The sequence below is a fragment of the Zootoca vivipara genome, chromosome Z2, assembly GCF_965207765.1.
Source record: "Zootoca vivipara chromosome Z2, rZooViv2.hap1.1, whole genome shotgun sequence".
In the NCBI taxonomy this organism is placed as follows: domain Eukaryota; kingdom Metazoa; phylum Chordata; class Lepidosauria; order Squamata; family Lacertidae; genus Zootoca; species Zootoca vivipara.
This window is the reverse complement of record NC_142585.1, coordinates 18,101,411-18,118,014: the sequence shown is the minus strand read 5'-3', so window position 1 is coordinate 18,118,014 and position 16,604 is coordinate 18,101,411. Positions and strand designations below refer to the sequence as shown.

At 47.5% G+C, this 16,604-nt stretch overlaps 2 protein-coding genes across 2 annotated transcripts in view; both read left to right on the top strand.

Moving 5' to 3' along the window:
* Positions 1 to 1,210: 1,210 nt before the first annotated feature.
* TYW2 (tRNA wybutosine-synthesizing protein 2) lies at positions 1,211 to 11,056 on the top strand. Its single transcript, XM_035113920.3, has 8 exons — positions 1,211 to 1,473; positions 1,748 to 1,849; positions 4,316 to 4,484; positions 4,900 to 5,098; positions 5,182 to 5,332; positions 6,176 to 6,285; positions 6,870 to 7,027; positions 8,720 to 11,056. Exons 2-8 carry the CDS (start codon positions 1,776 to 1,778, stop codon positions 9,182 to 9,184), a joined length of 1,326 nt encoding a protein of 441 aa, XP_034969811.3. The 5' UTR covers positions 1,211 to 1,473; positions 1,748 to 1,775; the 3' UTR covers positions 9,185 to 11,056.
* Positions 11,057 to 15,685: 4,629 nt separating this feature from the next.
* Positions 15,686 to 16,604, top strand: part of SYTL4 (synaptotagmin like 4) — a 32,586-nt gene continuing 31,667 nt past the window's right edge. The window contains exon 1 of the mRNA XM_035113424.3: positions 15,686 to 16,102. The gene's annotated coding sequence lies outside the window, so the exon portion shown is untranslated. The remainder of the gene's footprint in view (positions 16,103 to 16,604) is intronic.

The following is a 16,604-nucleotide window of genomic DNA, read 5'->3' as shown; positions in this document are numbered from 1 at the left end:
ATTTTGCTGATGCCTTCTGTATCTGAATAAATCACACACAGAACAAGCAATCCTCATATTTGTTGTTGTTGTTTAGTCGTCTTAGTCGTGTTCAACTCTCCATGACCCCATGAACCAGAGCATGCCTTGGAAACTCTCACTTTCTTCTCAAAGCTTCTCCTTTTTTATGTCTATGGAGTTTTCTGGAGTGGTTTGCCAGTTCCTTCTCCAGGTAGATCACATTTTGTCTAAAAACTCTTGGCTATGACCCGTCCTCCTTGGGTGGCCCTGCACGGCATAGCTCATAGCTTCTTGGAGTTATTCAAGCCCCTTTGCCACAACAAGGCATGAAGTCCATGAAGGGGAATCCCCATATACCTGTAGATTACAGCTATGACAAGTAAGCATAGGACGACATACTCAACTGATTAAAATAGAACTATAAACCACATGGGCTTAATCAGGATTTATTTTATTTTATTATTATTATTTTTTAGAAACATTTTATTGGTTTTCAAATAAACACATTAAACAAAAATAAAACACACAAAACATTCATCTACACACACTCCAACATACAATAGACATAGAATTTTCTTGTGTTTACAATTCTTCAATTATTTCTTTTCCTTTGCTCTGCCGAGCTTTGACTTCCTCCCCCCCCCCCTCATCCGGTTTTCTTATTCACTCCTGTCTTGCAGTTCTTTTGTTTTAATCAGGATTTATTTTAGGGGGGGCAGAACTGAGTTATCTACAACACAACGGATCAGATAGTAAAGTATTTTTTATTTATTTTCTTGATTTTTATCCCGGCTACACCCAGGATAAACCATGCAATGCAGAAGAAACTGTGGATGATTAATGGAGTCCATGATTAAGATATTTCAGACCCAAATGTTTTCTGAAAGGCATGCAGTTCACAAACAAACAAAACAGAAGAGAAACCCCCTTTTACTAAAAAAAGATAAAAGGGGGCTACGTAAGGAGAGGCGAGGCGTGGGTGGGTTGTTTCTCCAGTACGGTACAGTACTGTATGTACAGTACAGTGTAAAAGAAAGTTCGGGCATTTTGCCATAACAAACATGGCTGCTTTAGCAGCCGGCCAACGAGGCTGGAGGGATAGACGGGCTCCTATCTGCGGTGGTCATAGCAACCGGCCAAAGAGTCTGCAGGGATAAACAGGCTCATGTCTGCGGTGGCCATAGCAACCAGCCAACGAGTACGGAGGGATAGAAGGACCCACGTCTGTGGTGGCGATAGCAACCAACCAACGAGTACGGAGGGATAGAAGGAAGCGCGCAGTTCGCTCCTGCGCGTGTTTCCTTAGAAATCTGAGTTCGGTCCGGGTCTTTCCCAAGTCCAAGTACTGTACATAGATAGGATCGTAGTTCCTGAGGGGTTGCCGACCTTTCAAAAAGTGGCGTTTGCTGCTGGGAATCTGAAGCCTTCTATCCCCTTCTACAGCAACAAAGGAAGCAAAAAATGCATAATTAGGTATCTCCCTGGGCTGACTGCCTGTGTTGCGCGTGTTGTGTTGTTGTGTGCAGCCCGTGCAAAGAAGGGCTACATTTAAGCCCCCCAGGAGTCTTCTGTTGGGTTATGTGGGCAAACTTTATTTTGCGGCGAATGCTAGCTAGATTCATTGGGGGTTATGGTATATGCATATTCAGTGTTAGCCATTTGTTTTGTAGTGTGCAGCATTGTTGTGTTTAAATGGTTTTATTGTACACCACCATGATGTTCGTGGTTTATAAATATTCTGTTTTAGGCAGAATCCCCCCCCCATTCCCGACAATATGAACACGGAAGATTCATGTTCTTGTGGGACTGCAGCTGTTGTTACTGAGCCACAGTTTACTCAGCTATTCAGGTATGGCTACAGGTATTAAGAGGTGGGGTAGGGGAAATGAAATAAATGCTTACGAAAGGTACATTCATGCATGTGATCAGTAAACTGGAGGTGCTATGTTGATGGAAGTGAGGCTTTTGTAGAAATGAACAGACCTATTTCTCAGTGGTTTAGGATTACCAGTGGCAAAGAGTCAGACTTATTTAGCTCACAATGCCTTGATTTCTCTGAGGGTACCACTTTGCTTTCTCAGTGAGAGTTACCTTTTACTCTTATGTCTGAAAAGGGCAATGCCCATGGGCGGGGGGCCCAGAAGGCACAGTGCGGCGGCCCTAGGCTCGCGCTCCCCACGCGCCTCTGGAGCTTCACGCAGGAGCGGGAGCCTGGAGGCGCCGCGCTGCGCTTCTAAGCTGTTTTTTTTTTTTGCTTCTAGGGGGGGGGTCAGCAGCCCCCCTAAAAGCAAAAAACAGCTGAGAGGCGCAGCACCCGGCAGCCAGAGGAGAAGGTGGACAAGGTCGGGGCCTCTGCAGCGGCGGCTCCGCGTCCGTCCGGGCTCCCGGCCGGCCTCCTCGCCATGCTCCTGGCCAAGATGCGCCCCTTCCTTGCCGCCTCCTCGTCCCTCCTTCCTCCCCTCCCTCCCTCCTTCCTCCCCTCCCTCCTTCCTCCGCAGGCTCCTCCTCGCGCCCCGCCGCACGCGCGGGCGACTCGGCGGCAGCTGCGGACGCTGCTCCTGCTGCGCTTGCAATTGCAAGCCGAGGGGGCCCATGGGGGTGCCAGGGCGCCTGGCCACCATGGGGGCGCCGTCGCTGCCGTTGCCACGTAAAAAACACAGAGGCCGCCTTAACCGCTTTGCTCCTTTCCCGGCGGCGGAGCCTTAAGCGAGGCGGCAGCGGAGGCTTCGGAACTGCCTCTGTTGAGGAGCGGCGCCCGCTCAGCCCAGCCCAGCCACCCGGCGCCGCGCGCTCCTCAGGGCGCAGATTGCCGCGCCTCCGACAAAGCCGACTGTGCGCTGGGCAGTTGCTCTGCCAGCCAGAACTCGGACTTGCTGGACTCTGAGATTATTCTGTTGTGCCCAATTTCTTCTCCCGGGGGCGGGGAGAGGAAGGCAAGATGAGACTCCCTTGTGATCTCCTGCTGCCTGCAAGGAATTAGGGTCGCGGGAGCCTCCACCCTCAGCAGCGCCCGCGCGCCTTTCGAAGCTGCAGGCAGCAGCTTTTGCGCCTTAGCGGCCAGGCAGCGCGAGTCACGGGGGAGAAGGGCCATTGACAGTAAGAGCTGTTCGGCAGTGGAATTTGATGCCAAGGAGTGTGGTGGAGTCTCCTTCTTTGGAGGTCTTTAAGCAGAGGCTTGACAGGCATATGTCAAGAATGCTTTGATGGTGTTTCCTGTTGGACTGGATGGCCCTTGTGGTCTCTTCCAACTCTATGATTATATGATGCTATGAGTTCGAAGGCATGGGCAACTTTTAAAGTGTGGTGGAAGCGCTGAGCACAGTTCACCGCCCCCCTCCCTCCCAGGAGCCAAGGCTCTGCCATCTCAAGTTTTGAAATCACGGTGCCTAGGTGAAACCGGAGTCAGTTTCACCTGGCTCCGTAGCCCCGCCCACATTCCCACTTTGTGGCCCCTCCCCTCCCGTGCCTTGGCTCTGCCCCTCCCCCCTAGTCTTGATCCTGGCTACGCCCCTGGCAATGCCAAAAGTGAGGGTTTCAACCCAGTGCTGGAGATCCTACCCATTGCTAACGGGGATCTGTAGGGAAAGGAAGAAAGACTTACCGATAAATAAATACAGAGAACTATGCATTTGCCTAGTTATATGTTCATTTCACCAGTGCACTTGCCCTCTTCCCAAATCCTAGTCAAGAGATACAATTTTAGCATGAGAATGAGGAACCTCAGGCCCAGGGACTAAACGCAGCCATTCTTATTCACCCTGGTCATACCCTTCCTAGCTTTCATTTGGCTGGGACACACGTTTGAAATTTAATAATGCCTCTTGATGAGAGATGTGTGTGTAGTAACATCTGAGTGTTGTGTGGCCTACAGCACAAGGCACATTTGTTGCTTCTTGCTCCATGCACCATTGTCATATGGCTCCTGGAAGGTTGCTCATAAGGGAATGTGATCCTCAGTCTGGAAAAGGTCCCCCATCCCTGCAGTCTAGCATCTTTTCTCTCCATCCTCCTCAGCACATACCTGTTTCCCCAATTCACAGTTGTGAAGCACACAGGCCTCATAGAGGCTGTTTGGATACTCAGGCCAGACAGTTCTAGTGCATCTCAGAGGCCAGAAGGTTTTTCATCTTCTGGGCCATGAAGCCCAGCTGCCCCCTCCTTGGGAATCATGGCACGATACTACTTCTGACAGAGCTGACAAAGAGCTTTCCCTGCCCTCCCTCTTGGATCTTCTTCCCTGCAGCAATAGCAAAGAATTCCTGTAGCTTTAGTCGATAGCCTTTTCTGGGAGCTCATCAGGTTGTTGGTTTTACAGGAAAGTTTTACAAAGAGAGGGTTTCCTGGACAGCAGTTACCGTGTGCAGAAGCTTCCTAATGGTGCCATAGCCTTGCCTGTGTTGGGTCAAAAGCTCACAGCAGAGCACCTGCATCAGCTGAAGGAAAGTATCCTGCCTGGGAAGACCTGTGCTCTAACATGGATTCTGGTGAGCCAAGTTATTGTTGGCAGGTTGCTTTTATTTCATGACCAACGGGCTTGTCACTGCACTTGGCAATGACTGTTATCAGGCCTGCCTGCCTGCATCCCTCTTTTCTTGCCTTTGGCTTGTCCTCTTCTCCACTTCCTACCTGCTTCATTTATTTGATGCCATCAGTTGATGTCTGATGCCACAGTATGACTGGGTGGTAGTGGTGGTGGGGCCACATGCTGTTATTATACTTTGGGAATCATTTAGGCTATAAAGTGAATATTTTCCAGGTGTTGATCTGCAAAACAATTTTTTTAGATTTTTTACCATAAAGATGGTGCTTGCTGCCAACTGATTTGTATAGGGTTTGAAAGTGGTGTGTGGCATGTGTATGAAACAGGAAACTGGCTAATCATTTGCACCCCATTTGCAGAATCCCGTTCCTTCAAAAGCTGCCCAATTCCGACCTCCCATCCAGAAACTGTATGATGAGTTGCGGTGCCTGATGTTGAGCCATGGAGTTGCCTGGTCAAAAGAATTGGAGAGAGATCTACCACGCTCCTGGCAACGGCACGGGGATCTGGTTCTGTTCAGTGAGGAGAGCTTCAGAGAACCGCTATGGGGAGAGCTGGGTAAATTACAAACACAGCATTGTGCCAGACCATTCTGAGCTTCTTCCTTTCTCAGCAAACCCATCACAACTGTTCTCTTTCAGGACAAGAGCTCTGGGAGGTGGTTGCTGGTGCACTCGGGGCCCAGCGTTTGGCAAAACGTGGACGCGTGCAGTCAGATTTGTTTCGATCCCCAACAGTGACCTTGTTGCTGGGGGAGGATGGCTGGGTTGAACACGTAGAGAATGGAATTCGGTAAGGGAGAGGTGCAGTGTAATATTTTCTCCACCATACTATCTTCTTTCTTTGAGTTCACTGAAAAATGGAGTCTAATCAAGACTTTTTCAGTTCTAGAGCTTAAGCCTAGAAAGTTGAAGGTGTTTAAGGAGTGTTCATTCACCCCAGTCTTTAGCCAGAGCAGCTTACAAGGGTCAGCAATGAGACCCAGCCCTCAGGCTTGATCTCTCAAAAAGAAAAGGGAGTGGGAGGGAAGAGGAAGAAGAAAACTTATTTTTAGTTACAGAATTCTTATAATGGCTAGCTGCAATGGAAAGAATTCAAGGAGAGGAGCCAGAAGTTGCTGACTTTTCAACTGAGAGGCCCAGAAGTCCCATCCCTACCTCTGTTTTGGCCTGATCTTATGCTGAAGTAAATGTGCCCATCAAAAATATGACAGCTATTTCTTCCAATGAATTCTAAAAAAGCAAAGGATGAATTTGAAGTCTGCAGTAATTTTCATGTAGTAAGATTTTTGAGTTGGCTCTGGAAAACCCAGCTGGTATTGGGTGAAGATTGGATTGGGGTAAGGGTATGGTGAATGTTTCACTTCTCAGGGTGAAAGGTAGATAAGGCTGCAGTCCTATATATACTTATCTGTGAATGAGTCCCATTGCATTCAGTGCTTATTTTTGAGTAGATGTGTAGGCATTGCGCTATAATAGCTTGTTTGTTTGTATATGTGCACAGTATTTAGAAAAGTATCCTTGTATGCTCTGAATTTCCTCCCACCCCAAATAGGGGTTGGTTAAGAACTACAAGTACTTAGCAAGTACAAGCTTGATTCCTTGGGGACATCTTCTGATTCGGTTGCCTCCGCAGGTACATGTTTGAGGTGACACAGTGCATGCTGTCTCCAGGAAACATCACCGAGAAGCTGCGAATAGCATCTCTCAACTGTGCTGGGGAAGTGGTGGTAGACCTCTACGCTGGTAAATACTGCGATACGAGGGAGAAGCAAAGCGGCTGCTGTCTCTTTCTGCAGCCCTATTTGGGGCACAGCCTATTTCTAAGTAGTTTAGCCATCCAGAGATGGGTCTTGAAGCCGGGTGGGCACCTTGGGCCATGCATAGAAGTAGCATGAACTCAGTTCGCTTGATTTCTCCGTGGTGTTCCTTGGTTCCCTCTTCCAGGGGTCTAGCCCTCCTCAAGTTGAACTACATTTCCCATGCATCCTGGGTTGTGATTGGCAGCATGGTTCTCTAGCCCTAGCAAGAAGCATTTGACCCATTGCTTTGCCAACTAAGGCTTCTAAAGAGAGCCCTGCTGGATCACACCCAGAGCTCATTAGTCCAGCATCCTGTTCTCTACATTGCGGCCATGGAGGTTCCTCTGGGAAGCCCACCAGCAGGAGAAGAGTACAGTAGCACTTACCTGTGCACCACAGCTGCTTGTATTCAGAGGCACACTGCCTCTGGTTGGGGAGCTAGTAGCCATATCACCCTATCATTTGTCTAACCCACTTTTAAAGGTATTCTATAAGATAACGAGCGGCTCTTCTCCCCCTTGTCTTCAGGGATTGGCTATTTCACCCTGCCGTACCTCATTCATGCTGGTGCTGCCTTTGTCCATGCCTGCGAGTGGAACCCACATGCTGTGGAAGCACTGCAGAAGAATTTGCAACTGAACCGTGTGCAGGATCGGTGCCTCGTTCACCAGGGAGATAACCAGAAGGTGAGCAAAGAGGGGTAGAAATGAATGAATTAATTATCAACTCCCGTCACCTCTGACCTTTGCCCGTGCTGATGGGAGTTACAATCCAACAATATGGAAGGGTCACCGAAACTGAATGTTGGAAGATTAACAGCAGACAAAAGAAAGTCTTTCTTCACACAGTGCATAGTTAAAATTAGAAAGATGGCTCCCACAGGAGGCAGGAATGACTCCCAATTTGGATACCTTTAAAACAAGTTTGTGGAAGATTGTGCTATCAGTGGCTACTTAAGATGGTTGGATGGTGCCTTGTGTGCCTCCTTCCAGAAACTCCTGCAGCCAAGCTGGAGCCAATCGTATTGCTCTGCTTTCTTTTGGACTGCAGCATTGAGGCCGATAAGGGAGGTCTTATTGGAGCAGCCCAGGACCTCCCTACATACTGCCCAGGCTTGTGCCCTGGGGAGGTCATTTTGGTGCTGCTAATGCAGTGGTTTGACTTCACCCCGAGAGGCACACTCCATTGTCTCTTGAGACAGACAGATGCCAACAAATGGCAGCATTGATAAATCCTGCAAATACAGTGATAAGACACACTCTCCTCCCTCCCATCACAACTACTCATGAAAACTCTATTTGGGCACACTTTTTCAGAACTTTGCTTTTACTCTGGTTCCAGCTGCTGCTTTTATAGTTGAGTGACATCTACTTTTTCTTTTTTAAATGGTTCTACTTTTTAAAAAAGGTTTTACTTAATTACAAGGTTTTTCTTTTGTATTTTGTTATGTAAGCTTTTTTATGTACTTCAGTAAAGAGTAAATAAGCAGGAAATAAAATAATAATTGTCAGGGCAAAGCAGGCAGGAAGGAGGTCTGGCAGCTGGGTCCAAGGAACAGGGCCTTTTCAGCTGGGTCCTTGCAGCTATGGAACTCTCTCCCCTTGAAATACACTGTCCTTGGTAGTTTTTAGGGAACTTTAAAAAGTCTTGTTTGTTTGTTCTGCATTGCTCCAGATGTGGGTGTCTAATAGGCAGCAGCCTCTATTTTTAGTCTAACACTGGTAGCTGGCTGTGATGTATTGATCTGTAATTTGTTAATTGCTGCTGCTAGGATGGTGATTATGTTGTATAAAACCACTTAATGTAGTTTTAAACGTTACAAGCCACCATAGGAAAGTATTGTAATTTGAATGGTGCCAATTTATTAAGTGCATAAAGGATTCAGGGTCTTCTGACTTCATTGGCCCTGACAAGGGGGTTGATCTCTGCCTCCTGTTTGTATTCATGAAGTAGAGTTTTATTTGTCTCTGATTGTCCAGCAGTTCAGTTTCTCACTTGTTGCCCTCTGAAGCAACAGAGTGAGAATTGCTATATTATCTGTTAGAGCAGCCCAGACTGCCCTTTGCTGCCTTCTCTAGATTACTCTCTGCATCTCAAAAACTTTTTAAAAAAGAAATAAAGTCTCCTCTCACATTTTCCTTCTGTTATGCCTGTTCTTATTCTTCCTCTTCCATTCAGTGATAGATTATGTGCTTTGTACGCCAAAGATCCTCTGTTCAATACGTGGCATTTCCAGTTAAAACAATTTCAGGAAAGGCGCACAAAAGGCCAGTCTCCTGCCTGAGCTGCGTGACACCCGCTGCCAGTCAGGGAAGGCGATGCGGGACAAATCTCAAACTTGCAAAACACAACTGTCTATGTTTTTTCCTTGTTTGCAGCTGGAACTGTGGGATGTGGCTGACAGGGTGAATCTGGGACTGATCCCCACATCGGAGGCAGGATGGCCAATCGCCTGCCGGGTTTTGCGGAAAGATGTGGGTGGGATCCTGCATATCCACCAGAATGTGGAATCCTTTCCAGTGAATGCCCTTAGGCTGCACCACAAGCCACATCAACCTCGTGAGCAGCTTCCAGTGCAAGTGGTGTCCAACGTACAAGAGGACAAGGTGACCCTTGGGGACCACAGTGTTCTGCAGGAAGCAGGAAGGAAGGACCTGGCCCTCTCAGCCAGGGACGAGTGGCAAAGGTGGGCAGAGGCCACAGCAACCCAGATCAGGACTTTGCTTCAGGATTTGGACGGGAAGCAGTGGAGGACAAAAATCCTGCACATTGAGCAAGTGAAATCTTACGCCCCTCATGTGCACCACCTGGTCTTGGATTTGGGCTGCCAGCCCCTTATGTAGTTAGTTGGCTTTCCTACAGGAGCAACACTAGGAGAAAGGTCCCCCATCTTTATGGGCCTGGGGGCACATTTGGGAATATGAGGAGCTGTCATAGGCAGCACAAAATACCCATTTTGCAGAAGTGAAGACGGGTGAGGCTCAGAACTTCTGACCTAGACAGGAGAAACAACTGCAACCTTCCCTCCTCAAGCCCCAAGTAAAACACAGACACAAAAGGAGGAGGAAACTGCTTCCCAAACAGCAAAAGCAAACAACAAAACAAAAAGAACTTGCCTGATGAGGGCTTCCAGTGTGTTGTGGCATTGGGGAATCTAGCTCCAGAACATGGTCTTTTCTTCATGGCACTAGCAGAGGAAACAGCTTTGGGTTTGGGCAGCAGAAATGCATGTTGTTCTTTTGAATCTGCATGCAATTCTTCACTGCCATCCTCTTTTATCCCTAGTGATATGCTTGCTGTTGTTCATCTTGGGAGTGTTCTGGCAGGAAACGGCTGACGTATCTCCCCAAACCTTGCTGTGAGCACTGGGTTTTCTCCAACTAAATTATACCCTGTTTTCAATGGACCAGCCTGGTGTAGCTTTTCTAGAAAAAGAGGTGCCAGAACTCACCATGAACGCCTTCATTGTTCTCTTAGAATTGCAATGGTGCCCGCCTGAGAGGTGCTGGAACTCAGTTCCAGTAAGTTCCAGCTAAATAAAAAAAGCCCTGGACCTGCCCATGAATTTCAGTAGGTCTACTTAGAGTAGGACTAGCATTGGCTATAATCCAATCTTTAGGATGCTGTTGCATTTTCACTCATCTTAACGTGAGGTCACTGACAATCTGTACATCAGAGGTCACCAGCTTTTTTGACCAGGGAAGTTCTTTCTAGGCATATGTGTGCCCATGGGAGCCAGGTTGGCAACCGCTGCCATACCCTGTATTTACAGGACTTGGCAACTGTGAGCAAGGTGAGGTCTACAGATGACCACTTGCTGGCCCATTAATCCTTGATGCCATCTACCTGCTTCCTCTTTTCTTCCCATTTTGCCCCTGCTCACCTTTGGAATATCCTGGAAGAAACCTAAAGGACCCCTCTGTCCTGCAAATGGCAGAGGGAAAGTGCTTTCACAGAGGAAGCAAAGGCATGGGAAGTGCAGTGGGGGTGAAATACTTGATTCAATCTAGTGCCCACATTGCTGGTGCTAAGAATACCAAACTTTTATTGTTTTCATTGCCTTGGCAGGGTAGCATATTTTTTTATTTGGCTGCCAGCCAGTTTCTAGTACAAGGATGTCTCTGAGTAGATCAGGGTGAGGTATTTGCCCTAGGGGCCTGTTCAGCCCTCGGTGCTTTACCCAGGCAACACCTCTTCTTTATATTGTTTTTATTTTATCGGGGTTTCATTACTTTTCAACAAGCATCTTTTAACTTTTTGTAGTTTATCTGTATAGTTTTTTTGGTTTTTTAAAAATAATTTTTATTGGAGATTTTCAACTTAAAACACTTATTATAACAACATAACATAAAAATTTAGAAAAATCAATCAACTTTACCAAAAGGGGGAAAAAAGAGAAAAAAGAAAACAAAAACCACAAAAGGAACAAAAAAAGAAGAAGAAAAAGAAATAACATCAATCTTATCTATATCATTATCATGACTTCGACTTCCCCGTCCTACCCTTCCCGAGTCCATTTTGTACCCAACTTCAGCAGTTTTCACCATCATCTAATAATACTCATCTAATACTCATCTAATAATACTTCCTATAGCTTTACATAATTTAATACTTTTAAATCCTAAAAAGCTCTGTATAGTTTTAATTTGTGTAAGTCCTGGTCTGGGAAAACGGTGGGGCACAAATAAATAATAAAAACAGATTTTTTTATTGGCTCTGCTCCATGCCCTCCTTGAGTGGCCACCCCCTTGGCTACGCCTATGCCCCTGGAATAGATCAATCGCATGTGAATGTCTTGGCGCAGCTTTAGAAGAGTGTTTCATTTGTATGGGTTTAAACTAGAGTAACATTTCTGGGAAGTTACTGTGCCTGGAAATTGGGGAGCAAAAGGGAAGTGCAGGTAAGCCCTGAATAAATATAGGCCAGGATTCCTGTTTCTGCTCCGTGAGGCATCGTCTCAATCTGGGATGCACAGCCTTTGCTTTTTTGCTTCAGTCTAATCTGCCTACCTGCCTGCAGGGTAGCAATGGGAGCTGTGAACTCATTGGGTGGGGTGCCTGCCTGCCAACACTAAAGCCTGTCATTTTTGTTATCATAGCTCAGAGATAGAACCCAGAGAGCAAACGGAGCATGAGTCAGCTTTCCATTTGTTCTGGAAGCCACCTCCTGGGTAAGGAAGCCTCTAAATCAGTGCCAAGAAGCAGCAGCAGCAAAGGTGGTTGCCAAGAGGAAGATCAGAAAACCTAGAGGCTAGGCTAAAGGAAGCATTTAATCACTGGATACAGGAAGAGACTTGGAAATCCTTGCAGGCAAGAAATAAAAGCCACTCTAGGATCTGGGGCCTGTACAAACCAGTCTGGTCTGACCCCACCTACGTTATCGCCTGTTGAGGTTTTTGTGTATTCTTGGGGAGGAGTTCAAATGCTGTAGCTGGTGATGACATGTAGCCAGATAGGTCACCTGCGTACTTTGGACCAGGACCAGCCCACCTCTCCTTCACACTAGCTTTCTGCGGCAGTGCTAAATTTGACAGTAGCATCTGTGTCACCCTTTGTGCCAAGCAGCAAGCTGGGAGAGATCGTAGTTTTGGTCTGATTCAGCAGGTCTCCTGTCTTCAATAAGGTGCAAGTAGGAGCCTAGGAAGCTAGCTGCCTCATACTGTGCAGTCAGACCCATAGGTCCATCTAGCTCAGTACTGACTAATGAAAGACCGCCTCCTACCCTCCACACTCTGGTGTTAAGATCAGTAGAGGGGGCTCTCTTAGTAACTCCATCAGAAGTTCAGGTGTGTTTGTGGCCGTGTGGCCCAGGAGAGGGCATTATCTGTGGCAGCCGGTGGATTGCTCTCTTCTGTGCCATTCCATCTCCACAGAGATGCATCTGGTACCTTCATAGTAATAGTTTATGCCATATACTGGAGAGTCACCCTGGCTTTGACACTTGAGACGTGTTTTCAGGACCTGCCCTATTCAGGAAACTCATTTCTCTTCGATGTTTTAAATATTAGCTAGAGATCATGGGAGTTGTAGGCCAAAACATCTGGAGGGCCGCAGTTTGGGGATGCCTGGTATATATGATACAGATATTCCTTTGCCTGAGAAGCCAGGAATGCCCCTTTTTCTAATAATGCAGTTGTTGCCATCAGTTTTTATAATAGGCTCAAGTTACTCTTAGTAGTACTGCATGTTCTCAAAGCAGTACTTATGTCCAGTAAAAGCAGGGCCTTTATTGTGGTGGCACCGGTCATTTGGAATGCACTTTCAATGAACAGCAGTAAACACAAAGGTTGCGTACATTACTCATCATCTAGATAGCCTGATAGGTAGTGCTGGAAAGGTATTGGTGGTCACGGTGCATGTAAGCACCAGTGACAAGGAAATGTAGTCTCGAGGTCCTGGAAGCATAGCTGTCAACTTTTCAATTTGAAAATAAGGGATCAGCAGCAGCCTCACCTGTCCTGGGGAGACTACAATATATCTAACAATACAGGATAGCAGCAGGAAACGGCACTGGAATAAGGGAATTTCCAGCAAAAAAAGGGAAGGCTGATGGCTGTGGCTTGGAATAAGGGAGTTTCCTGCAAAAAAGGGAGGGGTTGACAGCTATGCCTGGAAGCCAAATTTAGGATGCTAGGTAGGGTCTTTTCCAGGGAGTCTTCACTTCTCATGAGGTGGCCAAAGTATTGGAGCCTCAGCTTCAGGATCTGTCCTTCCAGTGAGCACTCAGGGCTGATTTTCTTAAGAATGGATAGGTTTGATCTTCTTGCAGTCCATGGGACTCTCAATAGTCTCCTCCAGCACCATAATTCAAAAGTGTCAATTCTTCGGCCTTTTTTATGGTCCAGCTCTCACTTCCATACATCACTACTGGGGAAACCATAGCTTTAACTATACGGACCTTTGTCAGCAAGGTGATGTCTCTGCTTTTTCATATGCTGCCCAGGTTTGTCATTGCTTTTTTCCCAAGAAACAGGCGTCTTTTAATTTTGTGACTGCTGTCACCATCTGCAGTGATCATGGACCCCAAGAAAGTAAAATCTCTCACTGCCTCCATTTCTTCCCCTTCTATTTGCCAGGAGGTGATGGGACCAGTGGCCATGATCTTAGTTTTTTTGATGTTGAGCTTCAGACCATATTTTGCGCTTTCCTCTTTCACCCTCATTAAAAGGTTCTTTAATTCCGCCTCACTTTCTGCCATCAAGGTTGTGTCATCTGCATATCTGAGGTTGTTGATATTTCTTCCAGCAATCTTAATTCCAAAGACAACAGGCTGCACAATTAATCAGGGGCATATGCCTTCTCAATAGTGGCACCACAACTGTAAAAATTGCTGAAAGGAACCTAAAGAAAAGCCCTGCTACATCAGACCAAAGTCCTCTTGGGGTACCTCAAGACATTATTTTGTGAGAAGGATTCAAGCACATACCCAAAATTTATTCCCTGTTTTAGGAGACCCTAATCCCCCCAGGTGGCGCTGTGGGTTAAACCACAGAGTCTAGGGCTTGCTGATCAGGAGGTCGGCGGTTTGAATCCCTGCAACGGGGTGAGCTCCCGTTGCTCGGTCCCGGCTCCTGCCCGCCTAGCAGTTCGAAAGCACGTCAAAGTGCAAGTAGATAAATAGGGACCGCTCCGGCGGGAAGGTAAACGGCGTTTCCGTGCGCTGCTCTGGTTCGCCAGAAGCAGCTTTGTCATGCTGGCCACATGACCCGGATACTGTCTACGGACAAACGCAGGCTCCCTTGGACTATAGAGCGAGATGAGCGCCGCAACCCCAGAGTCGGACACGACTGGACCTGATGGTCAGGGGTCCCTTTACCTTTAATCCCCCCCTCAAAGAGCTATCCTTTTCATAGTGGTTTAACAACCAACCCTTCTTCTCAGGAAAATGTAGCTCTGTGTGGAAAATAGGGTAGTAGTACTAGGAACTCTCAGTCCCCATGATTCTTTGGCCATGACTGTTTAAAGTGGCATACAGGGTAAAGGGACCCCTGGCCGTTAAGTGCAGTCGCGAACGACTCGGGGGTTGCGGCACTCATCTCGCTTTACTAGCTGAGGGAGCCGGCGTTTGCAGACAGCTTCTAGGTCATGTGGCCAGCATGACTAAGCCGCTTCTGGCGAACCAGAGCAGCGCACGGAAACACCGTTTACCTTCCCTGGTAAACTTAAGTTTTAGCGCTTAAAGTGGATTGAAGTGCCCTATTGCCTTTTTTTTTTTTTTGCTGTTAGTGATGGAAATGCTCTGAAAAGTGTGGTATGAATGAATAACAGTGCGATGTGTAAGGCACCCTGTAAATCAGAACAAACACTCATTGTTCTGCAACTGTCCTGCAGACAAAACTGGAACGAATGCTTAAACAAAAGCCATAGTCTAATCCAGGGGTCAGCAAACTTTTGCAGCCGGGGGCCAGTCCACTTGTGGGGGGCCGGACTATATTTTGGAAAAAAAAATGAACAAATTTCTATGCCCCACAAATAACCCAGAGATGCATTTTAAATAAAAGGACACATTCTACTCATGTAAAAACATGCTGATTTCCAGACTGTCCGCGGGCCAGATTTAGAAGGCAATTGGGCCGCATCCGGCCCCCGGGCCTTAGTTTGGGGACCCCTGGGCTAGAGGTTGTAAGACTACAACTCCCATTGTTCTTGACCATTGGCCTTGTTGGCTGGGACTGATGGATGTGCATAAGCATATGCATGTATACTTCATCAATGGAACCACTGAAAAAGCTAAAGACTGGGAGAAACAAGTGGAACATGCACCCAGAGTCTGTAGCACTGGTGTTCTAGCCAATTGTGCCTTTTCCTAGGGTACTCCATCCCACCCCCAGCGAATAGACATTCCACATTATGAGCATTATGAGACTGTCCGTGGGCCGGATTTAGAAGGCGATTGGGCCGGATTTGGAAGGCGATTGGGCCGCATCGGGCCCCCGGGCCTTAGTTTGGGTACCCCTGGTCTAATCTCTGTGTCACCTTTGTGCAAGCAAATCAAGACGAGTGCTCAATAAACAGGTCATCTGGAGGAGCCTAAAGTCCAGCATCCTGTTTCTCAAAGTAGCCAACCAGATGCTTATGGGAAGCCTGCAAGCACGACATAAGGACAATCACCCTTCTGTGGGAGACTTGCCAGACTCCCGCACTTCCTGCCTCTTGAGAGATTTTTTTTTTGGGGGGGGGGACTTCTAATTTCCATTTGTTGAGGATGCTGTTGAGTGATTAGGAAGCCTTGTTCCCCTCGTAGGGCTGCAGTTCCCAAAGTGGTTTAACGACGAACTCTTGAGAATGCTAGATCTCCAAACAGCTCTCAGCACCCATAACAAACTGCAGTGTCCAGGATTCTATAGGAGAAGCTATGACCGTTTAATGTGGCGTGCTTTGTATGCATAGCGCAGATGAGACATAATGTCCAGCTTTATGTCGAGGAGCTTCAGAGCTTGTTGGTTTTAGGATGCTCTTGAAAATGTTTTTACTTCAGTACTGCTGACTATTTAAACGTGCGCGCGCGCAACCCTCCCCCACCCCCGGCAAACACCCCTTTTAGTCCATTCGAAAGTTTGCAGTAGATAAATAGCAACCGATTAAGCGATACTGTGTTTGGAATAAATCCTGATCTCAGCTTTAAGAAGTTGGCAAAAGGGCGCGGTGCCTTTAAGGAAACGGCTCCTCCCAGGTCAGGGAAAATTTCAAGCTGTTCCTGCAGCAGCTGTGGTGGTTAACCGCGACGAGAGCCGGGGAATCTGCGGGGCGCGCTGCGTACAGGTACCTGTACCCCTCTTTTTCCATGCCATTTTCTCCTCCGCCCCCACCACCTCGCCCCGCCACCGTGGGAGGACTCAGCATTCCACCTTCCAGCTCTGGGCCCCTTTCTAAAGTAGTGGTTTTGCACCACCACCAATTCCTGTCCTCGATTGCATCCCCGCCCTAGTTCGCAAGCCTGTTTTGCCTGCTTTTAAAAGGCTAGCGTGGCATTAGTTAACCACCTAGGGGACAGGTGCCATTCCCCATCCCAAAGTCCTGCTTGGGTGGTCTGGCCTGCAGGTCCTCCCTGGTGTGCAAAGGCTGGCTGGGTTTAGAAAGACACTCTGCGTGTGCTTTGAGGCAAGGGTTCCAAGTAAATACTGCTTGGGCTTACTTGGAAGTAACGCACGGGAGTCCTCGGTGAGGGGTCTGCCCAAAGTTCTCTCGTGAGGTGTGTACCCATTGTTCTTTCGTCCTAATGTTTTCATGGACTCGCTCTGGTTTATGAACTCTGTGCTTCCTT

Coding starts and splice junctions, on each gene's coding strand:
- TYW2 (XM_035113920.3), top strand. CDS start 1,776: ATGAACACGGAAGATTCATGTTCTTGTGGGACTGCAGCTGTTGTTACT. Junction 4,485..4,899: donor GTGCTCTAACATGGATTCTG/GTGAGCCAAGTT, acceptor CCCCATTTGCAG/AATCCCGTTCCTTCAAAAGC. Junction 5,099..5,181: donor ACCGCTATGGGGAGAGCTGG/GTAAATTACAAA, acceptor GTTCTCTTTCAG/GACAAGAGCTCTGGGAGGTG.